The following is a 24,705-nucleotide window of genomic DNA, read 5'->3' on the forward strand; positions in this document are numbered from 1 at the left end:
TATTTGGGGAGGGCTCCGTATCACTCAACAATGAAAGGAAACGAAAGAGACTGTTTGGGCTGAGCATGTTGGCACCTGTGTAACCCCAAAACTCTGAAAAGCAAGGGCTGAAGGGTACCAAGTTGAGCCCTAGTTGGGCAACTTGGTGACCTAATAAAACCCTGAGTCAAAATAAAAAAATGTAAAGAGTGCTTCAGATGTAGCTCACTGAGAGAGCTCTGGGTTTGATGGCTAGTACTGAGGAAAAAAATAGCGTGTAGGATTCAGTAGAAAATTGTACAGAAAGACACCTGGAAAGCCTGGAGGGTGGTGGCGAACCCAGGGCACACGTGCCACAGTGTACTGTCTGTATCACTGAAAATGCTAAAAGGTTCACCATTGCTGGCCTGTGACATTTGAAGGCCCATTTCCACCATCGGTGCCCACAACAAAAAGCAGCACAAGGCTTCCCTTCTATTTGGGACACTGTGGTATCTATCCCGGCATTTCCTCTCACTGAGATGCCACTTTTGGATTTTTTCCCAGCCACACAGGTTGTCCTGTTGAGACCCGCATCCCCCTTAACACCTCTTGCTAGCTATTCCAACGGCCTCCCACTAAATAACCACAACTGATTCTCTTTTCTTGTCCCAGGACTAACCTGTGACAAAGTGCGCTCCTTCCTGTGTGATATCCATACCGTTTATTGACCCAGACAAGGCACCTTCCAGCTCTCGGATAACTGTCCCATCAAATACTTCCCAGTAAGCAATCTGCAGGGCAGACAAGCAGCATTAGGCAGGACTCAGCTCGGTGGAAGCACCACACACATGCTACAAAAGATGGCTCCACTTTATATAGAAGGTAGAAAAATACATCACGGGATGCTATTGGCTGAAATTATAAATAGGCTGCAGCCGGGGGTGGAGAAGCCAGTCTAATATTTTTAGTATTGGTCTTTCAATTTGCATGCTATTTAAAGAGATGTTGATATGCTGATAAACCTGGATGGGGACAGAAAGAGCTTTGGATAAGACGAAGCAGATTGAGGGTAGCAAGATGTAAAGTGAACCAGAGACCAGCCTCTGCCTCTGCCTCTGCCTCCGCCGCAGCTCTCAGAGGAGGCTAGCAAAGCTACAGGCCTGCTGGGAGGAGAAGTCCCTTCTTTCCCGTGTGGGTTGCGGGGTTGGGAAAGATTGCTACAGAGAGCTCTAGAGACAGTGACCTTCGCAGTCACACACACCCCGCCAGCTGGCTGCTCCTTCTCTGGAAACCACCCTTCTTCCCAACCTCCCCTGCAGCCCCAAAGCCATAAAACAGTCCACAGGGGTATCTTAAGGTGGGGTCTAAGGACAGACTGATTACGTTGGTTCCTGCAGGGGATGGGGATTAGGTGGGAGGGACAGAGAGGTGGGTTTTCTTTGAATAATGGTCATGCATGGGTATTGGCCAGAAGGGTATTTCCAGGGCCCTCCAAGAGCTATAAAATTCCATGAACACTCAGTCCCTTCTATAATATGGTATAGTGTTAGCAGAGACCTATGCATATCCTCTCTTATATTTTTGCTTTTTCTTTTTTCAGATGAGTCTCACTGTGTAGCTCAGGCTTTCCTTGAACTCACTATCGAGTCCAGGCTGGCCTTAAACTCATGGCAACCCTCCTGTCTCAGCCTTCCAAGTGCTGGGATTACAGACGAGCACCGCCATGTCTGGCATCCTGTGTATCTGAAGTCATCTCTAGATTATTTGTACCACCTAATAGAACGTAAATGCTGTGTTATAATGTGTTTGAAGATAATGATGTAGAGAAAACAAGTCTGTACATGTTCGGTAGAGGTGTAAACTTTTTCCCAAAGTACTTTTGTCCTTCAGAGCTGATTTGAATGCGTGACTGTGGAGAGCCAGCTGTGCCCACCTTTCTGTCCGTCCCACTAGTGATGATCTGGAACTCTTCAGGGTGGTAACAAACACACTGGAATAAGGTGTTGGCCAGGATCATCTGATTCCTCTTAAGACGCCTGAAAAGTAGATTCAAAAGCTGGAAAGTCTACTTTCTCTGACCTGAAATTGCATTTACTATACCAGGTGCACCTGGCACAGGCTCACGCTTGGTTTGGTTTATCTTTCTCAGACTTGTCCCATGGCTCCTGGGAGACAGGTGCTGACAGCAGCCCTTGGAGTCTCCCATACAGATTTCTGGAGTGGGGATGTGGCTCGGCAGCTGAGTACCTGTTTCCCTGTGTGTGTGAAGCCCTGGGTTCAGTCCCCAGCATTCTAAATCTGACATCTAGTTACTCTGTCCTCCCTACGTCTGTCTCCTCCGATGGCATCTGTCAGCAGCACTCAGAGAGCAGGGTCCCTTTCTAAAGACAGAGTGCAGAACTCAATGAGGAACTTTAAGTTCCAGATCAAGGGAAGTCAAAGGGGCTGCACTCTCAGCCAATGTGCTGTCTCCTACACAATTATATTCATTCCCAAGGCCACCATTTGGAGGCAGGTGGAGCCTCCCATAAGCTAAGTATCGAAGAGTGGGGACAGATTTTTAATAGATGCTGTTGCCCCACCCCCAGACATTTGGACAGGGTAGATTGGGAGGAGACCCAAGGATCCGCATTTGAACTCAGCATTCCAGCTGACTGTTACGTGCACTACAGCTTGAGAACTCGTGCCTTAGGTGCTAGACAGGTTGTATGTTCCTTAACCAAAACGCTTAGGGCCAGAAATATTTTGGGTTTGGGAGTTCTAGGAGTTTGGGGAATACTGCATAAACTTTTCCAGTAGCACCTGATTTTGGAAAATGCTGATCAGATTTTCAGATCAGTAGCAAGAAATACGTATCATTTCTCCTTCCATGAAGAAGTGCTGGGGGTAACCTTCTCAAAGGCCCGGTTCTCCTGGCAAAACAAACAAGCAAAAACCAATCTCCCCTGGCACTTTCTCCTCACTAGGAAGTTTCCAAATATGGAAGCTGAGCTGAGTTTTGAAGATTTTAGTACAGATAAACCTAATATTGCTGCTGTGCAGCAGAAAGGCTCTAAGGATCTCAGGCAGTCACAAACTTAAACATTCCCTTGTTATTACCCATTTTCCCGAAGGAAAGGTCAAGTGTAGACGGATCCTTTCTACCAGGATGGTGTCGGGCCAAAATCTACATTTCCGCATGATCTCCAGGTGACTGAGGGTCAAGCTGGAGACACACAGGTCTGGAGACAGCCGTGCTGAACTTCTCCTCCTCCCAGCCCCAGTACCAGGCCCGGAGCACGAGGAGAACTGAGGCCCAGCCTGGGCTCTTTTTATTGTGTTGTTGTGAGACCTTACAGGTCTCCCTCAGTTGCTCAGCCTTGCCTTGTGCTCCCAGCTGTCCTGTGTTCTCCTCCGGAGCACTGAGGTCACAGGTGTGCACCACCACACTGGCTGCTTGTGCGCTTTCATGGAAATAAAAGGTGCTCTGTCTTAGCTTTCAGCTCTCAGTCTCTGCTCTCTCACATCGAGGATATTTTACACTCTTTCGCCTGTCTCCTCCTTCTCTGCCCCTACTCGGGTCTCTAGAGGAGGATGGGAAGGAGGCGTGGGAGAATAGAGTCTGATTCCAAAATCAAATGTGATTCAAACATCACCTTTGAAAATCCTTTGAGTTACTCCCGTGACGGGGTTCACAGGCTCTGGTCCGGTGTGCTGAGCAGTTACCACCCTCGCTGGGGTGTGGTATGCACACAATATAAGAAGTCCCGGGAACTCGGCCAGCTGAGGGCAAGGGCAAACCTATGGCGCTCCTGTCCCCTCCCATGGCAAGCACATTCTGGACCTCATGTGGCTGCGCCCAGTGACCAGGGAACCTGCAAGCCTCCTTCATTTGTTTCCCTTGCTAGAATTCAATCTGTGCAAGCTACATAACGCTTGCCTGTAGGTACCCCAAAAGCTGCTGCCCTATCTGCCCAGAATATGCCCTGGTTCTTCCTAGAGACTATTCCCTTCCCGCTGGCACCTGTAAGCCCTGGCCACACAGGAGACCGAGGGCTGCTGAGGAACGAATGTCCATGTACTGTTGCCTTGACTTTGATGTGATCTCTGCCCACCTTTAGAATCTCCAGCCCTGTTCCCGCAGCGCTGGCACGCTTGGGGTTGCCGAGTGGCCTGGGTCCTCCCCTCCCGGGTACCTACACAAGGTCCCAGATGATGCAGGTGCCATCCGTGCTGGCCGTGACACACTCCTCGTTGTTCTTCTTCACCCGAATGCAGGACACGGAGGACTTGTGCTCCTTCAGGGCCTCCTCCAGCTTCTGGGTCTGGCAGCCGATCTGCCACACCCTCACCTGGGGGACCCAAAGCACAGGTTCTCAGTACAAACTTGGGACCTTGAAAGGCGCAGGATCAAAAGAGACCCTGAAAGCCTTCCATGCTGCAGTGTCTGTGACTATTTTTTCGTTGTACCAGGGAGTAAATCCAGGACCCACTAAACTATCTCCCTAGGGCCCTCTCCCATTTTCCTTTTAAAGTCTGAGACAGCGTCTCAGTGGGTAGCTGAGGTGCCCAGGTTGGGTACAAACTTGCAGACGTCCTGCCTCAGCCTCCTGGGATGCTGGGATTACAGTCGTGTGTCATCATACTAAGGTCCTGTTGTCATCTCGGTTGGGGGAAGCGGAAATGCTTTGTTAGAGGGAAAAAATATTCATGGACGAGATGCAGTCATCTTCCACGGAACCTGAGAAATGGGACCAGTGGTTCTACACCTGCTTCCACTTCTAGGCTGAGAACTTCAGCAGACACCCACTAGGAAAATCGGTCCTATGACGGCCTCCTCTAAACCAAGGGCGGGCAGATGCCTCCTCATTCCCGCTGAGCCTGCCCCCTGATTTCCAGGGCCATCAGGGAATTTCTTAACATCCAGAACCATATTTAAACTTTCATATCAGCCGTTCAGTCTTAATCACTTAAAACCAATGGTTCTCAACCCTGTGGAACCCAAAACTCACTCTCCAGTGCAAACATTTTCTCCTGAAACAAAACTCATAGGTAATAAAACATCTATACGCCAAGTTTGGAATAATCAGCATGTGATCCTAATTTTAATAATAAAGGAAAGTCATTTAGTTACTATAGTATGACCTTTAATAGATAAAGGCTCTGTTGCAAGTACACCAGCACACACAGTAATGTAGTCACTGTGTAATGTAGCATATGCTGTCTTAGAATGAATGTTAGATTTTTAAAAATAGGGGGCTGGGGATATGGCTCAGTAGCACAAGCACCTGCCTGGTAAACAAAAGGTCATGAGTTCAATTCCCAGTGCCCTCCCTGCACCCCAAAAAAGACTTTAAAAAAGAAGAGGAGCCAGGCATGGTAGCACATGCCTGGACTCCCAGCACTCAGGAGGCAGAAACGATTCTGCACAAGTCCGGGACGGGGAGGGAAGAGTGATCCAGGTGAACACTGGATTAAAAACTGGTATTTGGATAAATAACAAGAGACTGGACTTCACCTGATAAGATGAAAATAACTTAAATGAAGTAAGGAAAGTATCCTAAAATACTTTGTACATTGTCAAAGAAAATGACAAAATGTGAAGTCACCCCACTACAGTATCCAGATTCTTATGGCATTGCTGGCATCAAGGAAAAGAAATGTCCTTTTGTTCTGTTGTTTTTTGTTTATTTCTTTGTTTTGGGTGCTAAGGATCAAAAGCAGAGCCTGGTGCCTGCTAAGCACGTGCTCTACCACTGAGCCACATCCCCCCACCAAATGTATCTTGAGATCCCCACTACACGAGGAAGCTTTACTATTTAGCAAGGGTGAGACTGAGACTTTTGGAGCAGGGAAGCACCAAACAGCCCAGGATTCTGACTTGGGGCTTAGAAGCCCTTTGGCTAGGCCAAGCATGAACCCTTTAGCTGTGGAAGTGTTGGGAGCTTAGGGTCCACTTGAGGGAAGGGACAGGATGGAGGCCTTGAAGAACTGACAAAATGGGCGGCGCTCAGGCAGTGACCGTTTACCGCAGGAAATGGAAGTGCCAGGGACTTCAGCACTGCTGCATTTCCGCCTGCGCCTGCCTGCTCACTAGCTGCTCTGGTCTGCAGCTCACCTCCAAAGACCTTGAGGGCGGCGTCTTTAGAGAGACTTGCAATAGCCCAGTGGAACATAAAAGAAGGGAGAAAATGTGGGACTGGAAGAGAGGCTGAGCGGGCCAAGAGGGTGCTTTTGTGGTTTTGTTTGTTTGCAGCAGTGCTGGAGACTGAGCTCAGTGCCTCATGCCTGGGCAAAGCTCTACCACAGAGCTACATCCCCCACACCCTTTATTTTAAGACAGAATCTTGCTAACTTGGCCAGGGTGGCTTTGAACTTGGGATTGGTCTGCCTTGGCCTCCCCAGTAGCTGGAATACAGGTCTGGAATACACCCAGCAGAGCAATGCATTTGGTAAGTGTAATTTGCCCTGGTGGTTCTCACCAGTTAGAGCTCAGATCGCAGATCATTCCTCCAAACAGGGAGGGAGCAAGGAGGGATGCTGGGAGGTCAGCACAGGTGTGGCGGAGGTGATGGGGGTGGCAGTAAGGCCAAGAGGGGGGCATGGGAGGGCAGCCTTGGGCGGGGCGGGAGGTGATGGAGATAGAGCTGGTCAGACAGGGACGCTGCCTGTCCCATACACAGACCAGATTTTAAAGACATAGTAGAAAATAAAGAATGTGAGATATCTAATTAACAGAAGTGTCTTCTTCAGTTCAGACTGAGGCTGCCAAAGCTCAGAGAAGCTAAAGCGCATGCCCAGGTCTTGAAGGCAGAAGTGGCAGAAGGGAGATCTGAGCCCAGCATTCGTCTGCTTTGCTTAGATTCTGCTGAAGACTCCCTGCAGACGTTGTATCGTTCTTCTGCCTGACAAATCTCACTAAAGGAGCTGAGAAAAAGAAGGAAAAGATAATGTTCTGTACAGACAAAGGGAAAGGTTTAGGATTTAAAAGAAGACGAAGAATAAGAGGAAGCAGAAGAGGAGGAGGTGGAGGAGGTGGAGGAGCAGGAGGAGCAGGAGGAGGAGGAGGAGCTGGGCACTGGGGAAGGGAGACCTGGCTAAACCTGTGAGTGAAGGCATTTTGGGTTCCTTGAAATGACTGAAAGTTTGAACATAATGATTGTAAAATCGCAGCCCAAACACCTGGTATATTAAGTACAGGCAGTTGATTCTCAAAACATCACCCACTTTAAAAGATAGAGACAGTTTATACAACTGTGGTTCTTGGAGGAAAAGAACAAGTACGTCAAAACCCTGGCCAAACACCGGCCTGGATTCAGAGCTGAACTCCACACGGAGCTCTCTCACGTCTGTATCCTAAACATCTTCCCGTGAATGAGTATATGTATGTGTCTATTTACATGATTAGGACTTTATAATGCATTTTATGGTTTCATCAAAATCTTAATTCTGTTCACCTGAATCCTGGTATTTTAAAAGTCAAATAGATGGCCTGTGAGTTAAGTGCTCTAAAGCTCTGATTATGTCTCTTAATCGTTTCCAGGAACATTACCTCCCCTTCCCCGCCACCGCTGATGACCCTTTTACAGTCACTGGTGGTGGCGACGGCGGTCACTCCGATCCTGTGGGCACTGCTAATGGCGTACAGCAGGCGGCCCGTCTCGGGGGCGAAGGCCCGGATCTTGCCATCGTTCCACGCTGGGGCGAGAGGAGACAGAGGGCAGGCAGGGTCAGCACCCCTGCCCTCCCTCCAGACTGTGTGCTCCTAAAAGACAAATGAGAGTGAGACTCGGGAGAAGTGGCACTGATGGGGAAAGAAGCCACAGACAGACAGACAGACAGACACAGCCGCCCAGCCTGTCCCCACGGCCCCAAGCAGGCCAGGCCTGGCTGAGGGAAAGGAGGGTTTGTTAGTTAAAACTGCCTTCAGGGCATCCCGCATGGAGAGAAACAGCGCACCTTTGCAGGGCTGCAGACTTGTGCTTGCCGCTGGCTGGCTGCTTCGGGCCAGGCTGCATCCTTTAACAGATCCAAATGATTCCTGGCTTCTTCCCCCATCCTCACCTCTTTCCCCCACAGCGAACCCTGCCATCATCCGTCCAGGTGCTTAACCCAAGAGCCTCGGTCCTCCTGATGGCTTTATATCCCGCCTGCCCCACCCAACCTGACATCTGACCCATCAGTGAATCCCGTCAGCTCTACCCTTCAGAACACTGAGGATCTGACCAGATTTCCACCCAGCACTAGTACCCGCTGTTCAAACCACGAGCCCATCTCCCCTGGATGGTTATTCTTTTGTTTGTTTCTGTAGTTTTAGGGACTGAATCCAGTGCCTTCCTAGTAAGCTGTATCCCCAGCCTTTTTTATATTAAATTTTTCTGTTTTGAGACCAGGTCTTGCTAAATCACTAAGCTTCCCAGGTTGGGTTTGAACTTGTGATCCTCCTGCCTCAGCGTCCCAGAGTGCTGGGATTATTGATGTCCATTACCATACCTGACTCTCCTGAATTATTTTAACAGCTCCCCACCGTGTCTCCCCTTGTTGCTTAAAACCAGTTATCTACACAGGTGTTGGGGTGAACCTTATAAAGCCACGTCACCTTTGATCAAGCTTTTCCCTCTCTATAGAGTATTAAAGAACAACCCCTTCATCCTGCACAGTACCTAGTACCTGCCCCTCTGGGGTTACTGTCTCTGAACCCCCAGCCCAGACATAACCACTGAGCCCCAGACACAGTGACCCTCTCCTTACACCAAGGGGTGTCCCACCTCGGGATCTTTTTGGACTTGCTGTCTGTCCCCTTGCATGGAACGCTTTGCCCCCAGGACTGCACATGCTGGCTGACACCTGTTCGTTTGTTTTGTGTCAATTCTTGACCTGAGCAATCATAAATGAGATAGTTGGGTGGACCTAATTCAGCCAAGACTCAAGGAAGTGAGAGCATGAGGGGGTGTGCCATGGGAAGGTCTGGGGGAAGAAGATTCCAGAAGGATGGGGCAGCTGGAGCAGAAGTGCTGCCCCCAGAGAGTTACAGGGATGGTGCTGCACCGAGTGTGCCTGGGAGGGGTGAGCAGTAGAAGCTGGCGGGGAGAAGGCGAGGTGGAGAGGAAGAAGGTGTGTGGGGACATCTGATGTCCACCGAGGCTCGTGTCCTCTGTGGGGCTTCGGGAAGTGCCTGGATTACGGGCCAGCAGCAGACGGCTGGTGGGCGGTGTGGCCTGGCAGGCAGAGGCGGTCCCCGGAGGAGTGCAGTGAAGGGTGTCTGTCCCTCCTGCTCCTTTCACGGTCCGCTTCCCGGAGCCCTTAGGCTAAGCAGCTTCTGTCCTGCCAGGCTGCTCTGCCAGGCTGCCCTCCTGCCTCGGAGCCAGCTGACGACAGCCTGAAATGTGAGCCAAGATAAACCCCCTTCTCGTCAGACAGTTGCCAGAGCCTTCCCTTTCAGAGGGGAAAAGACATTTGAGCCTTGTAAGGGGCGTGATCAGACTTGGCGTTTCTGGTTTCCGCATTCAGAATACACTGGGAAGGAGCGAAGACCAGCAGCAGGTGTGGAGAGCCCTGGCTGGAAGCTACCGGAATAACCCAGGTGAGAGATGGTGGTGGCTGAGGCTAGGCGGGGACGGTGGCCGCCCTGCACAGACAGCCATCAGGGGACATGGGGTGGGCACGGGAGAAACAGGGATGGCCGTGATGGCCACAGGTTCCTGACCTGTGCACTTGTCAGCTTTCAAAGTAAGGTAGTCCAGGGGCTCCTAGTGGCCACTCTGTGGAAAAGGGGACACCAACAAGGAAGGAACAGAGCCAGGCCCCGGGGAAGGGATGGGTTCCTGAGGTCCCCATTGGAATAGCTATTCCTCGTGAGTCTGTTTGACTTTTCAAGGATGTGACCCAGAAAATTTACTTTTGGGCCACTGGGGAAATGTGCTGATAGATTACAGATACAAAGATATTAAGAAATTATATATTCTGAGAAAAATAATTTTTTAAGACAGGGTCTCACTGCTGAGCCCAGGCTGGCCTTGAACTTGGGACGATCCTCTTTCCTCAGCCTCCCTAAATGTTGGGATCACAGGTGTATCCCATCATGTTTGCATGAAAAAATATCCTTAAGAGATGTACACTGCAGAGTTTACAGGTGGACCATCATGGCATCTATAGCTTGTTAAAATACTTTGTCATATCCAGGTGTGGTGCACAGCTGTGATCCCAGCTACCAGGGAGGCTCACAAATACTTAGTGAGACCTTGTGTCAAAATAAAAAGTAAAACGGTCAGGAGATGCGGGTCAGTGTTCCTTGGGTTCAATCCCTGGTATAAAATTAAGACAGAACAAAAAACTTTGGCATAAGCTCTTAAAAATTCCCACTAACCCGGGATGCTGGTCCATACCTGTAATTTCAGCACCGGGGCGGCCGAGGGAGTAATATCTCCATAAATTCCAGGCCGGCCTTGGCTACACAGTAAGTTCGAGGCCAGCCTGAACCGCAAAGTAAGACCTTGTCTCAAACAAACAAACAAACAAATAAACAAACAAACAAATTCCCTTTGAAGCCAAACTTAGACTGAGTCAAATTTTACAGATTTTATTTTAGTTTTTTTAGAGCTCACAGTGATCCTGAAAGCTCAGCCTCCCCAGTGCTGGTACTAAAGGCGTGTGCCACTGTACCCAGCAGGGTTTACCTTTTACTCAACAAAAGTATTCTAACACAAATGTCTAGTACTCACTAAAGCCTCAAACTCACTTAAAAATTGAATTACTAAATTTCCCTCCGAGCGAAATACCCGAAGGTTGAGAGAAGAGAAATTGCGTATTTGCTTCCTCCAAGCTCAGAAAACCTCCTGGTTGAAAGAGAACTCTTAAGGAGAGGCTGGGGAGAGACACAGAGAAATGGGCAGCAGGAGGCGGTTAGGTTATCACTGGGAAACCAGGAGGAAAGGAGTCTGACAAGGCTCAGAACCACAGCTGGCGCCGGGGACCAAAGATCTTTTGTCTGTGGTGAGAGGCAAGGCAGTTCAAGGTGGGGGTCTTGTTGGAGGCTGGCCTGCGACTCACAGTGCAGCCCAGGCAGGCCTCAAAATCCTGGCGATCCTCCTGCCTCAGCCTCCTAGTGCTAAGATTACATGTGTCCACCTCCGCGCTCCACATGCCGCCAGATCTTGACACCTGACCTTCCTACCTGAGATGATGCTCTTGCCGTCCCTCATGAAGTCGATGGCGTGGCAGGTTATGTTGGGCACGGTGATGCGCAGCAGCTCCCTGTTGGACATCGTGTGCCACACTCTGATGTCCTTCTTGGCGCAGGTGGCAAACAGCTCAGAGGTACCACTGCAAAGAAGCCGCGGAGGGGTCAGCGGCGCGGCCAGGAAGGACACAGCGCTTCTCACACGAGTGTCTGACGCCAGCCAGCGTGCGCCGGTCAGAGCCCCACGATCGCCTGGAGGCTGAGGACCTTGGAGATTTCCCATGCAAAGCAGTGTTCAGCATCCTCAGAGCACCTGGGAAAATCCTGCAGCCCTTTCTGCTTGGACAGGGTTAGGACCAAGGTGCTCGGGAAGAAAAAGCCAATTTGAAATTTCTCTTAGTTTTGGAAAACAAGGGGATAGTGATATTTCTTTTAAAAAAAAAACACTTCATTAAAGTATGACTGATACAAAAAGCCATATGCATCTAATATATATAACTTGAGGAGTTTGGAGATAAGTATACACCTGCTAAGTGATATTTCTAGAAATAAAAACATATTTAAATTAATATTTATTTACTTTCAATTTAAATTAATGCTTAAAAGAGGAAACTTTATCATAAAGTAGAAAATCTTTTTAAGATTGTAAAGAGGAAAAAGAGGAAGATGATAGAGATCATCTCTGTAGACAGCTGAAAAGTCTTTCTTTGCTTAGAAATAGGAAAAATATGAGATCATGAACAAGCCAGATTATCCCAGAGTCATGACTCCAAGGGTTAGAAACAGACACATGCACACGCCCAGAGGCAACTTGTGTATAGAATTTAAATTACCAATATATCAAAAGATTACAGATTACTCCAAGTTTGATAAGAAGAAAATGACATTAGGGTATAACAGACCATTTTGTTTATAAATATAAACATGTAGTCTCTTCAGACTAAAACTAACGTTTAGAGCTAAATACTTCTCAAGTAATTTCTATATTTCAAAAAAACAAAAAGGAACTGTCCCTTCTCCATATAATAGACTCTAGTCAGTTGGAATTAACAGAATAAATAGGCGGATCCTTTCTACACATTGAGCTTTGGGACTTGGAGTTAAAACAGTGATGCAGGTCTAGTTATTTAAAAAGACCAAGTCCTGGAACCAGACAGCAGGTGTGGGGCTGCTCCTAGCCAAACGATCTTGCCTAGCAGAGATCAAATCAAGCCAGTGTCAGAATAATAGTTATTTAACAGACAAATGAGCTCATAATGGGGGAGACAGACTACTGCAACATCATGAAGCCAATGCCCCTGGAGAACTCCCAAACCCCCTGCTCTGGGGACTACCCAGCTCCCCAGCCATCTGAGGCATAAACACTCAAGCCTAACTGAAAATCCTACTCCCTTCACGTAGGAAAATGTCCTGAGTTTACGTTGTGCGAGTCAAAGTCCAGAAAGAACCAAAGCGACTGAATCATGGTGCCATCCCAGGCCCTCACTCTCTTATTGACCAGGTCTACGGCAGTAAATTGTGTGTCTCACGATCTGGCAGCCGTCACGCCTGTGGTGCATGCATGGCTGGCCTGTCAGGCAGCTTTTTATTAATTTTACTAGTAAAAAAACTGGTCAAAGCCACTAGAGCTGTTCTGTGCCTCGGTGGTACGTGTATCACTAGGGTTCAAGTTGGTGGAGATGTGATCAGATGCTATGAGACGGAGGTGTATACATAGGGACACAGACATACATATATTTTTTGTATGTATTTTTCCCCAGTGACTCATAAATCATTCGAAGCAAAGAAATCATGGAAAAGACAGTTTCATCTCCACACAGACCCTCCGGTTACTGCCAAACCATGCAAGCCCGCAGGAGAACGAAGGCCAGGCTAAACATGCAGCAGGGGGAGCCGGGAGGGCATCTGTCTCCCACATGCCAGGGGAAAGGAAAAGGTGCCGGCCACGCTCGGAGGACACAGCTGCTGCAGGGTGTGTGAGACACGGCAAGTGTTCAACAATAACAGCAGAACCCTCTTGACAAGCAAAGAAAGAAGAAACTGACTGGGAAGGGCAGGGGCAGAGCATGTGCTGAGCACGCGTGAGGTCTGGGGTTCAGTAACACACAGAAGCGGGGGGCGGGGAGGGAAGGACAGCAGGGAAAGAAAGAAGCAGATGCCAGGTGGGCCCGAGGACTGATCAGCAGGCAGAAACGTCAACGCAGCTGTTTAAAACGTTAGAACGCCTTCAAAAGATTAGAGCTGGGCATGATGGCACACACCTATACATCCCACTACTCGTGAGGAGGATCCCGAATTCAAGGACAGCCTGGGCAGCCTAGAGGGACCCTTCCTTTTTTTTCCTGTCTTTTTGAGACAGGGTCTCGCTATGCAATTCAGGCTGGCCTTGAGCTCACTTTGTAGCCCAGGCTGGTCTTGAACTCACAACGATCCTCCTGCCTCAGCCTCCTGAGTGTTGGGATTACAGGCTTGAGTCACCACACCCGGCTTCCCTCTTCCAACATTAAAATAAAAAGGGCTGGAGATGGAGCTTAGAGGAAGTGTGCTTGTCTGATGTGCACAGAACCCGGGTTTACCCATCGCTCCACACACCCCACCCCCCCTGGAAAAAGATAAAGGAAACAGTGATGTCAATAAATACATAAACAGTCATCTCAACAGAGAACTAGAGGTTATTCTGTATAATGTAATTCCATATTTTTCTGTAGGTTAAAACTATAAAAACAAATCATGGGCTCATTGGAGACGGCAAAAGAATCTGAACATGAAGGTAGATTTAGTAGACATTACAGGATAAAAGAAGAGAAAAACTAAAGAAACATAAACAGCTAGAAATCTGTGGGAAAACGTTAAGTTATTCAACCCATGTGGACTGAACGTCAGGAGAAGGGGGGAAGTGTGACAGGTTCTGAAGAAATACGGGCTGGAGGCCTCCTCCTTTGGTGGAAAACACCAGTTACAGATCCAGAAGGCTTACAGACTTCAAGCCGGTGATCATAGAGAGAGAGAAACCTGACCATCAATAAAGCAGAGCAGCAGGCTGCGGGGAGGGAAGGGAAAAGCAGAGAGACGACCTGGACAGCAGGTAGACACAAGTGACATGCGATACAGAGGGGGCGGAAAGAGCACAGAAAGAACACGCACATCATCAGACTCATGAACAAACCGGAAACAGCAGGAACACAAAAATGAAGGCTGGGGCTGGGGATTTAGCTCAGCGGCGTAACTGTCTGCCTTGCAAGCTTGTGGTCGTGAGTTCGATCCCTGATACTGGTAAAAAAAAAATGAAGCTAGAAAAACATGATATTAGCAAAAACCGAGGGAATGTTTCTTCATACTTACGCTTTTTTTAAATGCTAAATTCTACAAGCCAAGGGGGAAAGATACTAAACGGCACCTAGCTATATAAAAAAGAATGACGCTGGGTACGATAGGAATCTCAGCTTCTCCAGAAGGTGAGGCAGAAAGCTTGCAAGTTTGAGGCCAGCCTAAGCCATTGAGAAAGACCCTGTTACAAAAATAGGGGGCAGAAGCAAGGCTGGGGTGGTAGTTCCGTGGCAGAGTGCTTGCCCAACGTGAGTGAGGCCTTGGTTCAATTCCCGGAACCACCACCAAAAAAACAAAACCAAAAGTGTATCAGAAAGGCCGAAATCTGTGTGTAACCACAAAAGATTGTTGAATGCTTTGTTCCTCCATTTCCTGAAAAGATTTACAATTGTTTAAAACAAAAAATTATACTATCGTATCATTGGGCTTATCATATTAACAGGGTAGCTGTTGCAGAATTCTTATACCCTGGGAAAAATTAAATGTTAACTCTATTTAGACTCTGGAATAGTCAAGATGCGTAATGCCATCCTTAGGGCTATCGCTACAATTGAAAACAGAAATGCTCAGCTAGAAAACCCACAGAGCAATTAAGAGAAACGCTGAGAATAGCTGATCATCACAAAGGGCGGCAGCAAGGGGGCAGCAGAACAAACCACAGACCAAAGAAAACAAACAAACTGCATTAAATGTAAATGGGCCAAATATTCCAAATAAAAAGCAAGGTTTTTGTGACTTATAGGAAAGCAAGAATCAATTACCTGCTGTTTCAAGAAATGTCCTTTAGATATAAATATATAGAAAGCCAGGCATGGTGGTGCATGTCTGTAATCCCAGCACTTGGGAGGCTGAAGCAGGAGGATCACCACAAGTTCAAGGCCAGCCTAGCTACATAGTGAGACCCAGTCTCAAAAAAAATTAAAAAATAAAAATAAAAGCAAAGAACAAAATTTAAAGTTAAGCCCAAGCACCTGACATTAAAGAAAACAATAAAAATGTTATGTTGATCTGTAATTCCCAATAATTTGAGCATAGAAGATTGTGGAGGAAGAATTAAGATGGAAATAAAAATATACTAGTTCTTTTCTTAGTAATGAATAGGACATAAATGTTGGTTAACTTCAGTCTTTGACAGAAAAAAATTTAAATATGTATACTAAAAATTTAAAGGCTGGGTGTGGTGGCACACACCTGTCATCCCAGCACTGGGAGGCGGAGGCTGGAGAACCTCCTTAAATTTGAGGCCACTCTGGGCTACATAGTTAGTTCAAGGCCAGCTTGGACTCTGTAGGGAGACCCTCTCTCAAAAAGACAAAAAAATAAAAATAAAATTACAGGAAATCACTAAGTAAAAGTAAAAAGGTAATTCCCAAGTTGTAGAAACAACTCACATATGTATCAACTGGTGAAAAGAATAAAAACACATAGTATTTTTTATGCAATGAATTTACTCATGTTTAAAAGAGATGAAGGATTCATACATCCTAAAACATGGGTTATTCTGAAAAATAGTATTGTAAGTTTAAAAAGCTCCCCACAGGAGGTCAGACGTTGTATGGTCCCTGTTATATGAAGTGTCCAGAGTAGGAAAGCCTAGTGACAGGAGGCAGATCAGTGTTCCCCACAGTGGGGGAGAGGGACTGACTCCCAGCGGGCTTTGTGTGTTTATGTTTTGGTCAAGAGGAAAAATGAAATGTTTTAGAATCAGATCGTAGTTGCCCAACTCTGTATGCTAAAATCTCTACATGGGTGAATGTTATGGCACATAAATTATATTTTTAAAAATCTTTTTTAAAAATCAAGAAAATAAAAGGTATAAAACTCGAATAGACCAATAGCTATCTAAACATTCCAAAGATACTTTAAAAATCTACCCTCTTAAAATGTGCCGGGACCAAGCAATTTTACAGACTGACTCTATTAAATTCCGTAAAAATTGAGACTGGAAAGAAATGAGCCATTTTCAAAGAAAGCTTCGCTTACTTCACTGAGTGAGCTCAGAAAACTGAAAGCACCAGCCAGTTATCCACGAGAAATATTTGGCAGATTGGAATCGTGAGGACTGAGCGAACATTATCAGCTCATCATCTCTGGGGCTGCTTTTGAAATGTCTTGCAATCTGTGGAACACTGATTTTTTGAGATAAATTCAAGCTAAATAACTAAAGAAGGTCAAATAAAGACCCTGACAAACTTCAGGAAGTGGGTATCACCAAAGACAGAATGCGTTTCACGACGAAGCAGTGGTACACTATGTGACCAAAGCTCTCCTTTTGGTATAAAAATGCCGATGACTGTTTATTTGTCTTGGGTGGATTTACCAAGAACCACACCCTCTGGACCCAGAAGACCCCAGTCTACCACAGAGTCCTCCAAACACGGAGGACTCCAAGAGCATCCAGTGAGTAACTGGGAAAAATTTGGGCAAAAGGCACTGGGAAAACAGGAAAGTTTTGCCCAATAAACACTCTGTCCATGAGGGGTTTATTTTTCAAAATTTGCATTCTAAAGAGGCCCACATGTGGATTGGGAGAAAGAATGTCATTTCATGGTAAAGACAACAGGAAGCTTTACAAAATTAATTCAGTACATTAGAAACATGTAAGGGGAAATCCTACTTAGTTAATAGAAGTTAAACATGCAGTTTCTTCAGATTAATTTTTCTCGCACACTGTACCACACTGACCCCTGTAATGTCTTCTTCTACTTACAACGGAAAGACGACGTCCTGGACAGCTTCAAAGTGACACGTCGCAATGAGAGTCTCTTTGAAGTCCGTGAAGTTGACACGGTAAATGTGTGATTCTTCTGTTCCGACAAAAAACTGGTGTCCTTCTCCTCGAAGCGTGATAGAAGTGATGCCGCCTTGCAACTGAATTTTTCTTTAAAGGAAAAGACAAAAGTTAAAGTGGATTCACGTGGCCATCACGTATTTATTGTGCACCTGAAGCGTTGTAGATGATACAAATCAGGCGTGTGATTTGGGGCACACCCCACGGGAAGTGACACTGTTGGAGCAGTGTGAGTTATTCATGGTATTGTGCACCCGTAAAACACTCAGAAGATCCATCAGTCAGATGCAGTCTGAAGTGGGCTGTGCAACACAGGCAGGCTTTGGGTAGGAGGAACATTCTGGGCAGGGTTACGGGAACAAATGACCACGGCAACTTAAATCCTTCATTCTCTCTCTGGAAATGAACCCTAAAGCTGGGGAAGGGAGACCTTTATCAAAGGCTGCTATTGGAACCTTATCTAAAACAGTGACAAAACGGAAACGATCTAAATACCCAATTGTAAAGAAATTGTTAAATGATTGGTAGGACATAACTTCATGGAATATTTGCCTGGCCGTGAACAGTTTTAAAGATTGTGTCATTTATATATATTTCACCATGATAATAAAACCATATGTAGGTCTGGGCATGGTGGCACGGGCCTGTAATCCTAGCATTTGGGAGGCTGAGGCAGGAGGATTGCTGTGAGTTGGAGGCCAGCCTGGGCAATGTAGTGAGCTCAAGTCTAGGCTGAACAACATAGTGAGACCTTGTCTCAAAAAAAGAAAAGAAAGGAACTAACAAAATAAATAAATACTATGTAGTAAAATATTGAAAATATTTGATGCATACCTTCATGTAGTAAAAAGTCAGTAAATAAAATTTTACATATAAGCATAATTATTTCAAAATGTGTATTAATAACAAAGACAAGAAAAAAATAATAAAAAGTTAGTAATGGTTATCTAACTGATATCTTTCAGATATTCTATTCCTTTTCTTCCACATTTCTGGTTTCTCCCCCTTTCTTGTCCCTGAGTTGTTTTGTTTTGGTTTGAACTTTGCAGACAGGGTCTCACTGTGCAGCCCAGGCTGGCTGTGAACTCACACGGCTCCTCCTCCCTCAGCCTGTCGAGTGCTGGGATTACAGGTGTGCCCACCACACCTGGCCCCTACACTGTTTCATAATTCCCAGTTTCATAAATATGAACTTAAAGAACATAAAGAAACAGAGCATGTAAATGAAGAAAACTCAAGGACCCCACATTGCTCTCCACCTGGTTTATTCTGGACAGTGTGCGGCGGGGTCTTGGGAAGGAGCCGCACGGGTAAAGGGACATTCCTGAAGGAACTGTTTATTGGCGGGGAGAGGAAAACCACACTCATATCCCAGCTGCTTCCCAACTGGAGGGCTCCGACTCTTACAGTCAGTGAGAGCGGGATTCTGGCCGCCACTTCCTCCAGGCCACTCCGGCAGCTGCCGCTGGCCGGCCTTGGAAGAGGTCCAGGCTGGAGGACACTGCAAGCTACTGGCTGGGCCAGGCTGGTGAGAGGGAGCCCTCTCTCCACTCGTCTTTCAGAGTGAGATCTGTGAGCTCACTAGATACCGCACACCTCTGGATTACACACGAACTCACTGGAACAATTTAAGAATTATAAAACCATCCTTCGATTAGATCAGCTTGTAAGACAAGGAAAATGGTCAGAATTCTATTCCCTCTGTCCAGATAGTTTTTGCTTTAAGAAGGAACCCCAAACCGCTCCAACAATGTATGTGGGAGCCCAGGTCACTCCTGGACTTACACGGTCCTACTGAAACTCAGGCAGCTCCGTCTAAGACATCTGGCCCACCCCCAAAACCCAAACTGCTGCCAGGCCAAAAGATCCCTTCACAAGGGGCCTCTGTGCCCTGCAGGGTTAGCCGAGGAGCATTTGGTGTCTTCCGAGTCCATGGGCCCTTTTCCTTGGCAGGTATCAGACAGATCAAACAGGATTTAGGAAGATTTTCTGATGTTCCCGCTGAGCACAGAGACATTTCAAAGTTTAGCTCCATCTTGGGCTCTAGCCTGATAGGTTAATTATACTCCTTTCAAATCAAACATTAACCCCTAGGGAGAAGCAAGTTGGCCTTACAGGCAGCAGAGGTTTCTGGAGATGAATTACACAAGATTTCTCACTGGAGGCCTGAGTGATTGCAGCCAGAGGAAAGGCCACGTCCCACAACTCCTAGCGGGACCCTGATGATCGCAGGGCACATACATATATCAAGGCCTGTATCCTAGAGGGGTTGTTGCAAGCTGTTGATCACTGATCGGGGTACAGGAAACCCCTCAGCCTTTTTACAAAGACTCCGGGAGGCTTTAACTAACGTTTACCTTCCACCCCCAGACTCTGTAGGGGAGCCAGTGGATGAGCTGGTAACCCAATCTGTCCCAGACAGCAGGACAAAAGCAGGTCTTTGGCCCTGAGAGCTCTTTAGATTCCCTTGTCAAGTAGCCACTGAGGTCTTTTACAGCCAAGAGTAAGAGGGGCCAAAGAGCAAGAAAAGCAGGATCACAACCAGGCGGCTGAACCAGGGGAGCTGTCTGCTGGCAATAACCCTCAGGGACTGTGAGCACAGTCCCCACCACCAGAAGGGCAGAGGGCCACCTGTCCCCTGCCTGCTGATAAGGGGAACCACGGGACGTGGGATCCGGGATCAAACCCAGCTTCCATTTGGTCCAACCAGAAGACTGAGGGGGCTGGGGCACCCGTGCAGGCTCCCATATATCGGACTGACCCCTTGGGAGCCCTGAGTGACTCCATCTGTGGCGGGGACGGAAATTAATCTCCTCCGAGGTACAGCAGCTGCTGCTGCTGGCCTCCTCTCCCACCCTGGCTGCCCGAGATGTCCGATATTTCTCAGGGCCCTCTGCTGTAGTTGGGATGGTTTTTCTTTTTCTTTTTCTTAACAATAATAGGTATCACAGTCTATTTCGTTATCTTTATAATAGTTGTTCTTTCAATCACGTATATCAAAATAAAATGAAATACAGAACATTATAGAACTTATCAAAACAGAATATTGAATATAGCGGTACCATTAATCAGAATAGAGCCAAACAGTAATAAAAATATTTGCCTTCAAAGAGATGGTAGAAGGAAATCCCCCTTATTTGCTATGGTCAGCCTCCCAGGAGATGCTCAGATTTCTGGCTCCCATTTGCTAATGGGAGGACAGGGGAAGGGGGCAGGGGAAGTGGGATGTGTGACTCTAGGCTGTGCCCCAGTAGGCTCACACTGCTTAGCAGGGAGGCAGGCTGGTTGCTTGGTGTCCCAGCGTCCTAAGTTCCAACATGGCGCGGATCTCTGGAGACACTGGTGGTTGGTTCTCCCCCTGGAAGGGCCACAGTCTGCCACACTGCCACCACTTACCAGGGAGGGGAGCTGCTTGCTGTGGGATGATTTTTCTTTTCTCTCTGGTGCCTTCTGATCATACCAGAAAGCCTAAGCTCCTGTTAGGACAAGAGACCTTATCCTGCATAACCACCATCACGTGTATGCAGCCTGAGCCTTCCCTCAGGGAGACAGAGGAGAATCCAAGTGTGGACAGCACTGGGAGGAACAGAGCGAGCACCGCTGTCCACTCACTTAACAGCCCCAGTGTTTCCCCCTCGCAGGCTCAGTGCACAGACTCCTCTGCTGACGCTCCTTAAACTCCAGACTTTCTCTACACCCTCACCTGGCCTAAATGCTGCCTAAAGACAAAAAAGTGGTTGCCAAAGAAAAATTTTAATTACAATATTGTACCTTTAACCGTTTGACCCTTGTGACACAGCTGAGGCCATCCTTGAGCCAGTCTGGCACTGTACCCCTAATACAGAGGATCCCAGCCCCGCCCCTTGTGGAGCAGCTATTCTAAAGATTACAGTAAACCATAATTACGGTAAATCTGAGGTCCTTTTAAAGTGGTCCTTGTTTTCCTGGATTTTTCTTTCTTTTCTTTTGTAACTCTAACTTGTGTTAATTAATCACAAGGCCTCTCTGTTATTACTTATCACTGTTATTACTTTTCAGTGTCTAAACAGCACTAATTAATGACAAGATCTAATTGACTATTTGTAGTCAGAAACCTAAAGCTGGAAAAAGGCTATTTAGTTCAATGTGGCCAGCACCCCTTAGCGTGCACTCTGATTCTGTGCATTCTGTTGGCTCCTTGTTGGTTCATCTGCCTCTTTAATGTTTTAATAGCCAGTTAAAGTACCTGCAGCTGCTGCACTGAAGACTTTTGAGCCATTTCAGCTTTATTTCTACTTTTCTTGTTGCCCTTATAAACTTCTGGTCATTCTGTTTAGGCCGCGCATCTTTAATCTCTCGGTGCGAATTTGTTTCTTCTTGCCCGGAGGCTGTCACACTTGAAATGGTCATGCACACTGAGCCAGCCATGAATTGCTGGACTCTGTTTACCGGGATGCACCAGACGGGCCCTCTGAGCACAGCCATCCTGCTGAGCCCAGTGGGACTTCTGTCAAGGCCCCCCAGGAGCTGTCTGGAGAGCAGCTCTCAGCCCTGTCCCCCTCCATCAACCCTTCTCAGGTGGCAGCTGCCAGATTCGGTCTTCCCCCCGTTTCCCTAACAGCAACATGGATGCTTCTTCAGAGCAGGGAATGGAGAAAATAGTTTATTTATTTAGCTTATTTTTTCTATTGCTTTTTCTTTTTAATTTTCATGGGTACATTTTAGAAATACACAGTAGTACCGTTCATCACAGTGGGTTTGTACCTGTGCATGATAGACCTGTTTCTTTTCTCCTTCTCCTCCCTTCCCTTCAGCCCCTGTCCTCCTCCTCATTTGCAAAAGTTTTGTTTTCATTTTCCTTTCTATTGTCTTATTCTCTCGTCTCTTCTTTCCTCCAGCCCCTTCCCTCGTTCCCTTTTCTCATTTCAATGTTTTCTTCCCATTTCCCAAAATCTATTGCACACTGCCGTCCTTAGTTATACGTTTGGTTTCTCACAACAGAGAAACAACAAGGTATTTAAAACGCGTGTCTCATATATTTCACTGAAGAACGTGGTCTGGGGGCAGGGGATTTAGTGCAATGGTGCGGCACCTGCCTGGCAAGCCTGAGGTTCTGAGTTCGATTCCCGAAACAAAAACCAAAGAGTAAGGTTTCAAGGTGCACTCATTTGACTAGAAATGTCTCACATTTATCCTTCTGTATGGCAGAGTATACTCCCTTATATAATAGGTGAGAGGAATATTTTTAAAAAAAAATACTTATCACATTTTATTAAACTTGCCAAAAAGAGATCTCATTATTCATTATAGGTTTGTAAATAAATTCCTGATCAAAAAATATTTCATCAACATCCCAGAATTGGTTAGTAGCTAAAGAATAAAATGATTAAGTGGAATCCATGGTACCACCACCAGCCCATAGCAATTTTTTGTGTTTGTTTGTTTTTGTCTTTTTGAAACAGGGTTTCACTATGCAGTTCAGGCTGGCCTTGAGCTCACTTTGTAGCCCAGGCTGGCCTCACACTTGAAGTAACCCCGTCCCTCAGCCTCCCAAGTGCTGAAATTACAGGCAGGCATCACTGTGCCCAGCTTTTTTCACTTTTAGCAATAAGTTTATAACATCATTATTTTCTTCGTCATGTTTCAATGAGTTAATAAAAACATATTTATTAAAAGGGCAGCATCCACCTAGGTCCTGGTGGATTACTTTGATTTGATCAACACAAGCTTTTTCAATGGCAAAAAAAAAAAAATCACTCTCTACTCGGAGTCCAGCTACTCAATAATAAGGTGGAATTCCCTGACAAAATATCACTGTGCTAATACCAGTTCATTGGTGGCTTTAAGTGAACCTCCCTCCAAACAGTCTCCACCTGTCCCAACTTTTGGGGTCCAAAACTTACTTAGCAGGTTTGTAGCTGGGGCTTTTACAAAAGACCAGAAGTCCAGCTCCAGAGCCCACCAGCAAACCCCCCATCTTCAGGGACCTGATGGCCGATACGCCCTAGAAAGAGAAAACAGTGCTTTGACAAAGGCCAGAGAGTCTCATCCGTCTTAGTTATTTTTTGTCTACTTATTATTTTTGAGACAGAGACTTGCTGTGTAGTTGAGGCTGGCCTTGAACTCACTGTAGCCCAGGCTGGCCTTGAACTCATGGTAACTCTCCTGCCTCAGCCACCTAAGTGCTGGGATTACAGGCATGCACCACTACACATTCCCAATAGGAATTTCTAATTTTAAGACATACATGCCTGCTATGATTTGAACGAGACTCCACGAAGCTTCTGTGGGGCAAACTGAAGCTCAGTGCAGCGGAGCTGGGAGGCGGAGGCTGCAGAGTCACAGAGGCTCTGCCCAGGGAAGGGTTAATGTCATGGAGGGAACGGGTGGGTTTGAAGGGAGCGGGCTTGTCACAGAGACAGACTTCAGCCAGGCATGGTGGCATCCGCTCGCAGACACAGCTCCTGGGGCTGAGGTGGGAGCACAGCTGGAGCCCAAGTGTTTAGGGTCAGCCTGGGCCATGGGCAAGACTTTGTTTTCTTACTGGAAATCATTACAGATGCTTTACTGAAATCCACGTTGTGAGAAAATGTGACATCAGGCTGTAGTTAACTTAGACACTTTACAACTTTTGAGCTAAGACTTAGAGACAGTGATGTGAATGACTGCCATAGTTTAGAATTGCATCAATTATACAAAATAAAATTGCCGTGTGCGTATATATCTTGAATAACCCTTTCCAAAAGGAGAAATATCATACAAAGATGGATAAATGTCTACATTCTAGCTATTAAGCAAGAACGGAAATGGAAAACAACAAAGAAGAAAAACATTTGTTTTTGTTGGACTTTATGATCTTGAAAACGTGGAAACATGCCACGTTCTCAGGATTAAACGGCACAGACACTGTTGCTATCAGAGGCACAAAAGTCTTTCTGAGACACTACAGAAACCCTTTTTTCTCATCTGACGTTCCTTGCATTTCTCAGAATTCTGACTTGCACGGTGCTTTGAAAGAAAAATGTGCACGGACAATCTAACAGGTTAACATTCAGGAGTGATGTGTTTTCTCTCTAGAACTGGAAAACAGATTACTGATAAATACATGGCTAAACACTTGCATGTTTATTACATTTTGTTTCCTTAGTTTAGAATTGAAATATGTTCTGATTCAGATTTCCGCTGCTTGAGAGATTAGCACAGACACGTTAGTGAGTAAACTAAAGCAGTCCCCATTTATTGGCCAGAACAAAAATCATTTCTGAAAGTATTGGGGTTTTAAAGGCCCTTGCCTTCCTCCACCCCACTTCCACGGAGCATCTGCCTGTGCAACAGTCGATCACCTGTTACAGGCAGATGTTTGATCTATTAATTACATGTGGGGATTTACCTATGGCTCGCGAGATCCTTTTGACAAAGAAATACAACAGCATCTCTTAAAGCTACAGAGATCCACTTGTTAAACAAGGAGAGCCAGTCGTGCAGATGC

General features: G+C 46.6%; 1 protein-coding gene and 1 long non-coding RNA gene across 5 annotated transcripts in view; one reads left to right on the forward strand and one right to left on the reverse strand.

Moving 5' to 3' along the window:
- The window catches only part of LOC100724915 (cilia- and flagella-associated protein 52), a 42,819-nt gene that overhangs the window by 966 nt on the left and 17,148 nt on the right, over positions 1-24,705 (reverse strand). For 2 of the 3 annotated variants that reach the window (XM_003466213.5, XM_063241998.1), the window contains 7 exons: positions 23,120-23,220; positions 17,157-17,327; positions 11,114-11,262; positions 7,493-7,638; positions 4,141-4,292; positions 1,895-1,997; positions 641-752 (listed from right to left, as the gene is read on the reverse strand). In XM_003466213.5, coding sequence (XP_003466261.1) covers positions 641-752; positions 1,895-1,997; positions 4,141-4,292; positions 7,493-7,638; positions 11,114-11,262; positions 17,157-17,327; positions 23,120-23,220 — 934 coding nt within the window. The remainder of the gene's footprint in view (positions 1-640; positions 753-1,894; positions 1,998-4,140; positions 4,293-7,492; positions 7,639-11,113; positions 11,263-17,156; positions 17,328-23,119; positions 23,221-24,705) is intronic. The other variant, XM_013148701.3, reaches the window with a different exon arrangement.
- Positions 5,703-24,705, forward strand: part of LOC134474346 (uncharacterized) — a 28,092-nt gene continuing 9,089 nt past the window's right edge. Inside the window, exons 1-3 of one of the 2 annotated variants that reach the window (XR_010045151.1) lie at positions 5,703-6,392; positions 7,484-9,523; positions 11,239-11,497. This is a non-coding gene — a long non-coding RNA (uncharacterized LOC134474346). Of the gene's footprint in view, positions 6,393-7,483; positions 9,524-11,238; positions 11,498-24,705 lie in introns of those variants that run through there. The other variant, XR_010045152.1, reaches the window with a different exon arrangement.

Source organism: Cavia porcellus, unplaced genomic scaffold (assembly GCF_034190915.1).
Source record: "Cavia porcellus strain 051 isolate PalLab524CR breed Dunkin Hartley unplaced genomic scaffold, mCavPor4.1 scaffold_32, whole genome shotgun sequence".
NCBI classification, from domain to species: Eukaryota; Metazoa; Chordata; class Mammalia; order Rodentia; family Caviidae; genus Cavia; species Cavia porcellus.